This window comes from Saccostrea cucullata, unplaced genomic scaffold (assembly GCF_032062105.1).
Source record: "Saccostrea cucullata isolate Sc308-1 unplaced genomic scaffold, CSIRO_AGI_Scuc_v1 ctg529, whole genome shotgun sequence".
Lineage (NCBI taxonomy): Eukaryota > Metazoa > Mollusca > Bivalvia > Ostreida > Ostreidae > Saccostrea > Saccostrea cuccullata.
In genome coordinates, this window is record NW_026921436.1 from 54,260 (window position 1) to 65,649 (window position 11,390).

At 32.6% G+C, this 11,390-nt stretch overlaps 1 protein-coding gene across 1 annotated transcript in view; it reads left to right on the plus strand.

The window, feature by feature from the left end:
- LOC134259957 (probable serine/threonine-protein kinase pats1) overlaps window positions 1-11,390 on the plus strand; it is a gene marked incomplete at its 5' end in the record, with an annotated part of 38,323 nt that extends 26,933 nt beyond the window's left edge. The window contains 2 exons of the mRNA XM_062742550.1: window positions 11,028-11,142; window positions 11,384-11,390. Of these exons, the coding sequence (XP_062598534.1) occupies window positions 11,028-11,142; window positions 11,384-11,390 (122 nt within the window). The remainder of the gene's footprint in view (window positions 1-11,027; window positions 11,143-11,383) is intronic.

Below are 11,390 nucleotides of genomic sequence, written 5' to 3' on the forward strand. Positions count from 1 at the left end.
TTTTGTAGATAATCTCCAGAAAAGAAATCACCACTGGTATTGGCGTGTATGTCTACAAAATTTAACAATCATCAAAGACAAATTTACCACAAGAATAAAAATAAAATTGTCTGGCGTTCAAGGACTTGCCATGGTAGAAGCTGTCCTGAAAAAACATTCCATTTATTATGGACATAATGACACAGGGTTCACCTGTCATCAGCATTAGAGACCTGTGATTTGTTCTACCTGGATCATAGTTACGTGTATTGAATGAAAACAATTCATAGAACCACAAACACATTGTAAATCTATGCAAGGTCTTTTATATATGTTGCATTCTTGTTTAATTAACTGTTTTTAACAAGACTTATTTTCATTGGTACTAAAACTTAATATACATAAAGAAACCAAAATGCAGTTGTGATATTTATTGTTTTCTTTTACTCATTAGTACTCGTCTTCGTGTGAAATTTTATAATTATCCATTTCTTGTTCCCAAAAACCATATCTTTCAAATTTTATGTATTGCAACTTGCATTTCAATTTTAACTTGTCGAATTCTACTTAACAAAAACTAGAGGTACTGTGAGCAACGAGCTCACTATATGAAACCCCTGCCTCCCATATGATTATAATGGAAAAGTCCATGTTTTGCTTTGACCAGGAATCCCACACTATGTGTTGGATCAAAAAGTAAAATAAGAGTAAACAATGGCAATATATAATAAAGATTCTGTGACGGTTTCATAAAATTTTCAAAGTAAAACAGACGGACGGACAGCTAGACGTACAGCGGACGGACAGCTAGACGTCTAGAACACACATTAGGTTATATATTGGGTACATCAAGTCCAAGTCCTATTGGATACTGCTTATTGGATACAAAAAAGTGTACACACGAGAGAGCATTATTTGGGTAGTTACTGTTCAAATCTTATTGGATATTAATCCTCGTGTCCGGATTTATTGGGTTTTTTCTTATTGTTTTTTATTCATTTCTAATTTATTATATATTTATTATTTGCTGGTAGATTCAGACAAGACTGAAAACTTTTGGTTTTGAACCCATATTTTTGTCAATTTCTATGATATAGCTCTTTTATTGTAACATCTAACTAATTTGTTCTTAGCAGTAAGGAAATACACCTGTATATTTCAAAAATATCTGATATTAAAATATATGAATACCTAAGTGCAAAAAAACTGTGAAAACACAAATCAACACATCTCAGACTCTGTTCAACCCTTCTTGAATAACAAAATTAAGTTTTTAAGGAGAAACCTTTTTGAGTCATGACCAATTAATAATAAGCAAATGCCCATTACATGTTGGACAGAATGAAGGTATCCAACAGGCATTGGACAGGTGTCCAATACCTGTTGGGTTGTATTTTGACGAAGGGATTAAACTACCCAAGAACAATTGAACATGTGTACATTGTCCAATTCTAATTGGGTTTCTTGAATCTCCTCATCAAAATACAAGCCAACAGGTAATGGATACCTGTCCAACTCCTCTTGGATATCTACATCCCATCCAACAAGTAATGGACACTTGTCCAATTCTAATTGGGTTTCTTGAATTGCTTCATCAGAATACCACCCAACAAGTAATGGACATCTGTACAACTCCTCTTGGATATCTATATCCCACCAAACAGGAAGTGGATACTTGTCCAATTCTTGTTGGATTTCTTGAATAACCTCATCAAAATACAACCCAACAGCTTTTGGACACCTGTCCAACTCCTCTTGGATATTACATCCCACCCAACAGGTAATGGACACTTGTCCAATTCTTCTTGGGTTTCTTGAATTGTTTCATCAGAATACCACCCAAAAGGTAATGGACATCCGTCCAACTCCTCTTGGATATCTACATCCCACCCAACAGGCAATTGACACTTGTCCAATTCTTTTTGGATTTCTTGAATCTCCTCATCAAAATACAACCCAACAGCTTTTGGACACCTGTCCAACTCCCCTTGGATATTTACATTCCACCCAACAGGTAATGGACATTTATTCAATTTTTCTTGGACTTTTTGAATTGTTTCATCAGAATACCACCCAACAGGCAATGGACATCTGTCCAATTCCTCTTGGATATCTACATTCCACCCAACAGGCAATGGACACTTGTCCAATTCTCCTTGAGTTTCTTGAATTGTTTCATCAGAATACCACCCAACAGGTAATGGACATCCGTCCAACTCCTCTTGGATATCTACATCCCACCCAACAGGTAATAGACACTTGTCTAATTCTTCTTGGGTTTCTTGAATTGTTTCATCAGAATACCACCCAACAGGTAATGAATAACTGTCCAACTCCTCTTGGATATCTACATCCCACCCAACAGGCAATGGACACTTGTTAAATTCTTGGGTTTTTTGAGAATCTTCTCATCAAAATACTACCCAACATGTAAAGGACACCTGACCGATTCCTCTTGGATATCTTCATCCCTTCAATAGTATATTAACCAAAAGGTATTGGACATTCTTCTTGGGTTCCTGAATTTTTTTTCATAAGAAAGAAAACCCAATAGGTATTGGGCATTGGTTCAACTCCTCTTGGATATTACATCCCAACCTTAGAATTAAACCCAACAGGTGATGTTCACCTGTCAAATTCTTCTTGGGTTACTTATACCCTTCATTAAAATTGTCAAATTTGTCTTGGATATTTATACTCTTGCATTAGATTGCAAAGTATGACATTTACCTTCCCTAGTTGAATCAAAATTTATCTGCACTAGCATACATAAGTCAAAAACATATTTAATACTTTAATTCTAACATTCCACATCTCATTCAGTGTACACTTTATAAATGATAGGAAACATATAAGCATTTTGTGCCAAAACTTTGGCTTTTAAAGAATTTTATAACCATGTTTGCTAGATTTAAATTTAAATATTGGAGAAAGTCATTACAGGTAGAGCAAGATTCTGAAAACCATATTGATAAACAGATCACACCCTTGATAAAATAGGTGCCTTCAGTTGCTAAGATTGTGTTGTATTATATGGAATATTTCTATTATCCTGTTTATTACAGATACATGTACAATGCATATTTTCCCTGTAATAATAAAAATACTTCTGAGATGCGAAAGAATAGATTTAATAGTCACCGATGTTAAAAGCTATTACAGGATTCATTAATCTGGTTTGGAAATCACAAACTTAGTTTTGAAGCCGATAACACAGTGTCGCACCAGAAATTCAGTTACAAGTACAATGAATGAATTCGTTGTATCAAAACTTAAAAAAAAATGATGCACTATGTCCAAATCTTTTCGACAAATCGGGATAAAGATATTAAATCAAATCATCACTGTTATAAGTCTTAGAGCAAGAGAAAAGTCATTACATGCCCAAATTTTACATGTAGGGCTTTGATCCTATATTTCAATAAATGTCAAAATGGTTTTATTTTTGTTTCTGTTCAATACTTTCTTCTTCAGGGTATCCCATGGCCTATACTGTATGATACCTCCATTGGCCCTGCTCTTTTATGTTGCCATATGTTTATCCAGTAGCAGTGGTTATGCTCAGGCAATCTTTAAAATATTCCTCATTTCATGCATCTCCTTTAGATCTGCCTCTGTCCATTTTATTTATTCTGCAATTAGATAAAGACATTTCTTTGCCGTATAAAACATGTTTTTCTTGACTACAGCAAGATCACTCTTTATGTTGAACAAACCCAACCAAGAAGTAGAAGTATATTTCTTCTTCAGAAATATGTATTGATAAATAAAATGGAAGAAAACTAAATTCTATCAATTCTTTTTTTTCTTGTTTCTTCTATGTCTAAATGCATCTTCATCCTCCTCCCCCCCCCCCCATCTGCCATAATTTTATCAAAATGGAATCATCATTCAACACACAAAACGGTGTTGTTTATTAATTAGAAAGTAGGTTAGTTTCTGGTTGAAGGAGAATTTAAAAAGATTTTACACCTATTCGTTGCAAATTTAAGACTTCTAATGTAACACTATCAGTACATTAGGGTACATAATCTTCAAAAACATCTCTACACTTAATGATAAGAAGCTTTCACATTAGTATTATTTTTAGCCCAATAGTTCTGCTAAAGAGGATTTAAAATTGACCCAAACCTTACTAACTGCTTTGACAGGAACAGAGACACACTTGACACTCCATCCCCCCTTCCTGGGGTATGCTTTGCACAAAATTTAATTAAAATTGACTAAGCTGGATAGAAGTTGAAAATATGAAAAATTACAGTCAAACAGATTATGAATATTTTTCAATACATCAGACATGAAGTACTGATCCTTAAATAAAATACACCTAAAAGATGAAGCTGTTTTATTCCTTTGAAGTGATATCTAGTATTGTTTCTTTTCCTGTATGCCACCTCTATCAGAACAAAATGTTATACACGTATTAACATAACCTTTGACCGTATAGTACCCCGGTATTTACTTTACAATTAATTAAGTTCTGGAACCAACCCTCAGATGCCCTTAAAACAAATGATTAAAAACTGGCAAAGGTAAACGACATCTGAAGAATTTAAAATAAAATGTAGTACAAACAAACAAACAGTGTGCATGAAAATGTTGACATACACTAGAAAAAATAATAAGGTACTTTCTCAAACTCAACATGAATACTAAAGAGGTTTTATGTAGCTGTATTGCACATTCATGTACCAAAAGCTTCCCTGCAGTTAAAGGTTGGTTGCCTAGTAGACGTTTTGTACTATGTACAAGTTTTCCCCGCTATCTCTTCTAATTTAAGAAGCGAAAATGTCTCTAAAAATCTTATGGTTGGCATGAAGTATTCCTAATCATTTTACTGATTACTTACAATTGTCCTATTTCTGAGGGTCATCTTCTGATGAGTGGGTTCTCTGCGATGTTCACAATTGAAGTTCCTGTTTGACCTGTTACACATTGAAAATCCTCAATGAACATCGTGGTTTTAATTTCCATTGCAATTATTGATTACTTTTATTAAAAAAATCTAAACCAATTTATTGTAACATAATACTTAGGAAAATATTTATGTAATATCAATGAAAAAAAGGAATCATTATCTCCAGTTATCCTAAAACCATAAGTAAGCATTAATCATATACATTCACATACGTAAACCTATTAGCTTTTTCTGCAATTGAATCATAGTCATCGCCGTGCAATAAAGGAAATCAAGTACTAATCCACAGCTTGGTAGCAATAAAGTTACTATCCCCGAGTAAAAAGTGACAAGCCCAAATATAGAGACAAAAATTAAAAAGTAACATTGAAAAAAAAGGTCATCGTGAAAAAAGTCAGGGTATTAACTACAGATGATTCTTTTCAAAATTAAAGTTTTAATTAGTTTAATTTTTGCTATTAAAATTTAATCATATAAAAATTAATGATTTTAAAAAATGAAAAAAAAAAGATTTTAGATATTCCTTTTCTGGTCATTCACTAGTTCATCTAATTAAATCGAAGCACTAAACTTATAAAATCAAAAATGAAATGAAAAATATCAATTTCAGTATTGTTTTAAATTAATTAAAACAAATGACAAAAACAATAATTAAAAAAATCAAAATAAAGCAGACACTCAAAACCAAAGACAGAAAGAAGCACTTTTTTGACTGAACGTTTTTCAGTAATACAATGAATCTCATAAGTTACATGTCAGATGAGATAAACTTGCATACGATTAGTTAGTTGTTGTCAATTATCACATTTATCATCATCTCAGCTAACTTTGCGATTGTAACACTGTTTACATGAACCGATGACTTACAGCTGATTTATGAATATACAGGCTTGTTAAAATTTTCATTTTCCTTTCCAATATACATTGTCAGTTGGTTATGATATAAAATTGAATAATAAACACTTTCGATTTATTAAAGATTATCTAACAATATACGATCATTTACTAAATACTTCTCGCCCTCAAGAGAGTTGAAAAGACAGAGAAAATTCAAAATACAAACAAGTGCAACTTAGGATTAATTGTTCCGATATATCTATTTTAATTTTGTGCCCAATTGTTTTCAAAATTACATTAAAATCTATTTTCCTTAAACAAGAACCCAGCAATAAATAAATATTAATCGAATAAACTTACCTTTTCTATTGTCAATCAGAAAATCTTGATGACATTAAGAATTTCTTAGTCGCCATATTTTTTTCCATGAAAACAAACGTTGTTATGATCAGAATCAAAGGAAGTTGATTTTCGGAACTCTCGAGAATTTAGAGTTCCGAATGTAAAACTGAAACACAAAACACGGTGCGTCCGTGAAAGCAACTTTTATGGACACTTTTTTTGGACAAATCGTCGTGTCCAAGTTTTGTTGGGTACTAACATGCAAATACCCAATTAGGGCGTTTTAAGCATATTCAGCGACATTTCTTATTGGGTATACCCAATAAGCAAAAAGTACCCAATAAGTACACTCTTGACATGAAAAATACCCAATAAATGCACTCTCGTAAACACGTACAGACGGACGGACATACCCTTCTACTGTTCAAGCGGTGGGGTATAATAAATGTTAAAATGTTCATGCTGCTATTGACGTCTTTTATTCTCATGTCTCCGCTTCAAAAGGAATACATATTGTTTATTTTTGTTTGTTCTTTGGTTTCAATACTACAATCCTTCAAAATATTCTTCACTCCCATCCTCTAGTGCTTCAAATATGTGTCATTAAAGTTTTTGCACATATGAACTTGCAATCATGCTTCCGCCTTTCAGTACTTTCAGTACTTTGATTGAAACTTGTTTCCAAATCCTTTTTGATCTTTATACTTCTTGCCTGTATTTGTTCTTGTATTTCTTGCTTGTCATGTTCAAATAAAATAGGGTTTAAACTAAACAAGACTGAAACCACCTGATTGTGGGTGAATCAAAATTATATTGTCGTAATTTCTCTATTAAGATATCATGGCTGACAAAATCAAATGCCTTCCTAAAATCCAGAATAGCTATGGCAATTAAACTCCTTCGGTCAATTGCATGTAATCAGTAAGTTTGGTTAGTGCTGCTTGACAAGAGTAAAATTCTCTAAAACAAGACTAAGACCTTATAACGATGTCCAAATCTCTCGTAAATTCACATATTTGATTTTCAATATGCTTTTCAAAATTTTCTGACAAAGTTGGTAAGATAGATAGATATCGGGCGGTAGTTACTTGGATAATATTTATCACCTTTCTTATATTTGGGGATGACTTTAGCATGTTTTAGCTGGGAAGGGAATATGCCATTAGTAAAGCTAGTATTATAGTGCTGCTATCCTATTAGTTGACAATTCTATCCTATCCTATCGTGAATCCTGCATCCAAAAGCTGCACAAAAATCATTAAGATTCAGACAAACATCGACTGTGTGGTAGGGGATCATAAAAATATACATGTATACTGTATATGTTCTTCTTGGCTATTACATAAATGATGATCAGATATTCCATAAAATTTTCTAACTAGGTCAGCGCGTGTGGATACAAAAATTCACAGAAAAACAATATCAAATTTTAAAACATTCATACATATAGAAGTAATCACATTAATTGATATGGACTTAGGGTAAATAACTAAAATCATTTGGTTCATTAATATTTCTTTCAAATGATACAAGTCTGATCATACGATTTAATGTATTTTAAAAGAGTAAAGAAACGTCAGAAATTAAAAGCACTTCTTATTAGCGGATACTTGTACATTAATGTTGTAAATCAGAGAGAAAACATTCCTTATTAGAATTCTTTAAAATCTCTGTATTGAATTTCAGTGTGTTTTCCCTTACGCTGCATGCTGTTAGATCTACGGGTTGCACAAACAGGGTAATGGTCAGAGATATCTATATGGGTGGTACTTGAATTTTATCAGGTCGGTTAGTGTAAAATGATCAATAAGGGTACATGAGGTGTTAATTATTCTAGAAATTATGGTAAATAGTTGACAAAGTTCTAATTCATCTAGAGCAGATGTCAAAGATTGAGGGGGGTCAATAAGCAAATTTACATTAAAATCACCTGGAAATATGATTTCTTGGTCATCACAGTAGGGGGCACAATTCATTTCCCTCGCTAGGTCCTCAACCCAGCAGGAGGGTAAATAGATAGTCATCCATACTGAAATCTGAATCACTAATATGATCTTGTTAAAAAGTCTCACACAGCCCCAGCACATCCATAGTTCGTTCGTATTGTAGCATCAATTTCAGTTTATCCGATTTTTGTACAAGGTGACAAATATTAAAATTTCCAAAACGCAAACCCCTTTTAACAAGACCAAATCCAGTGTTCACCGGAGTACATTTATTTGTGACGCTTATAGTTTAGTTTGAATCACGATTTCCACATGCAAGACTTTTGTTAATCTTATTTTAGGACAAAGGGATGTTGCACCGTATTCTTCACACACAAAGCTGATAATATCTTTCACACCGGTGACCATTGCATCTTTTATTGGCATGATTTCAGATACGAAAACACGAATGTTTGAATTCCTCTTCCGTTGATCCTTGATCCGTGACTATTTCGCAAAAATCATTTTCTACTGCTTCCATATCGCACTGATTTGATAAATCGTTTTCTCCAGCCTGGATAATGATATTTTCCAAAGAAGATACATCGTATTGACGTATTTTTAAATAAATGAGACACTGGCTCTTCAGTTAGTACTTACACGAACATTTGAATTTAACCCACGGTCTTAATTCTTTGCAGAATTGAACTGCCAATAATATTAATGAGTGTTGATGTTTTAAATTGCTCAGAATTTGGAGAAGTTTTTGAGGGGAATTCTTCCTTGTTTTTGTGTGTGTGTTTTTTTTGTACACATGTGTTCTGGTTCTGTATTTGTTGAACATGCATTTTCTGATGTTTCCGAAAGATTATTGTCACACTGCACATGTCTAGAAGTGACGTTTTTGGATCTCTTCGGCAGATCATCGGTACAATTGCCTTGTTCTTGAAGACTTTCGAAATTGTTTTAGTACTTGAACTGGTAAAGTTTTTCCGTGTATTTTTTTCACCAAGTTTCTTTTATAATGACCCAATATCTTGTGTTAGGCGATGAACCACTAACGAAAGTTCCTCCAGAGCAAAATCACCACACTTGACATGTTCTTTTGTTTCATTACACTACACAATATTTGATGAATTCTTCATAGAAGTAAACGCCATAATTATGTGGTGGTGGTTGGGAAAGGATAGTATTTGAGTTGTTAATATCATAAACATAGGAACCTATTTTTTTTTCAAGGAATTTCTCGAACATGTTGTCGCTGAACTACCATGATTGTGTAGTACTAAGGTGCTTCTGTATACTATAGCCTTAACAGATCTACAATTAGTCTTAAAAATATAGCCATCTCCTCTAGTAATTTTCTCGAAAGTTAGCTCAAGATATGAGAAAATGGTGTCATATTTTACCTGGGCAAAACTCACAGTAATGCTCCATTTGTTGGTGGTTACTTTTAGGAAGCTAGGTAAGTCCACATTGATTTGTATTTTATCCTGACTGGCATTTGTTGCATTTGTTAGTCTAGAAAATGAATCGAAAATTGATCTTAAAAAGCTTGAACATGAACTTTTATCCATTATTTGATCTACCGTAAATCTGGAAATTTTTAGTGTAGATAAATTTTTAGCAAATTTCCGCTTGCATTGCATTCGCAAAAATATTTTTCTTAAGAATAAATCAACATGTAAAGAAAATTTTTTTCTGAAAGTTGGTGTCTATTTTTAACTCAGTGAATAGGCGTCGGTAAGCACTGGTCATTTTTAAAAAGAAACCTGTTTATACTACTGTAACTACAAGTTAATTACCCTTGCATGTAAATTGCCCTCATTATATGCAATATCGTCTGATGTTATGTCCCTTTTTTATTATTTCGCCAAGAAAGAGAGACCAGTTATTTTATCTAACCATGTATCAACATGGGCGATAACTCGAACTTAGTGCCTTTACTAGAGAGTTCCAAATGAAAACACGGCGTATAAATTTTAGGTGAGAAAAAACCAAACGATGAGAAAATTAGTTATATTTTTGTCTTGAGTTGGATTATACTTTAGATAAAAAGGCATACACAACCCCTTATAAGGTTTGTTATAATTAATTTAGAAGTCATTAAAGTGCAAATATTTTTGTTTTTTATCTTCAAAATTGTTTCGGAGCGATTCTGCAATTTCTTGCCACGTAGCGAGTATATCGGTAGTATTCTACCTGTGCATACTAATTTGAAACATATTAAACTGATATGAATATCTTTAGTGATTTTTATTTTTAGCGTCAGTGACAATTCGCAAAATTTTAAAGCGTAAAAATTAATCAACAGCTCTTTGACCCAATTTCGCAAAAATAAATCGACGCAAAAATTTCCAGATTTACGGTATTATATTGTATTTTTAACACAGGAATCATAATCCAATCAAAAACTGTAGAGGTATTTCAGGTAAAATCAGGAGCAACTTGAAGCACGTCTGATCTCTTCGGTGTCTTATCAGCATAATTATGTATTTGTATCGTCTGTTAGCTTTTATCTTCAATAGATGCCTATGCACATCAGAAGAAAATAATTCAGAATACTGCGCTTATCAATGCAAATATTTCATTTGTAAGAACAGACTAAAGATGTCTACTAGTAATCCTGTTGCCCAAACAAAGTCTAGGAACAAAATGTTTATAAATATACAAATAAGCAAATTGGTTACACCATTTTAAAGCGTAAAATCTAACTTCTCATTCTTTAGATTATGCATTAAGTGTTCATAAACATATTTTGTACATTATACTTGCAATACAATGCTTACATTCGCTTACAGGGAAACAATAAAACTTGACAAAGACTTTAGAGTTTTTACCTGTTGATAAAAACTGGCCAAAATAATAAGAAAAGAATATAGCAGGCTTAATAAAAATATAATTAAATTAAAATGTTTACTTGCAGCTGGATTCGTCGTATGAGTTTGTAAAGAATAAGTGGCATTTAGGGAAAAAAACGTAAATTGAAGTTTCATATTTTTCTTTTTTTCACCTTTTTATTTCAGAGTACTTTGTGTTCTGGATAAAGTCTATTCATACCTACTGTGGTTCTGACAATACAAACGATACGAAACCTGTAGTTGTTATTGTTGCAACACACTGGGAAGAAGAAAATAAAAAGTTCAAGGTTAGATTATTATTATTTAATGAAATCTTCGTTTACAACGCACCATCACAAGATATTTTTATGTATAAAGAACTTTTTTTTACATATTGAACTGTAATCTTTTGGTGAATTGCACGTGTAAGTCTTGAATAATATGCATTTTACTATGGTACCGACAAGATCGATATTATAAATAACGCATTCCAAAATCAAAACAGAAAATCTTTTTTTCTGTTTTAAGCATTTTACCCTTAGGTATTGA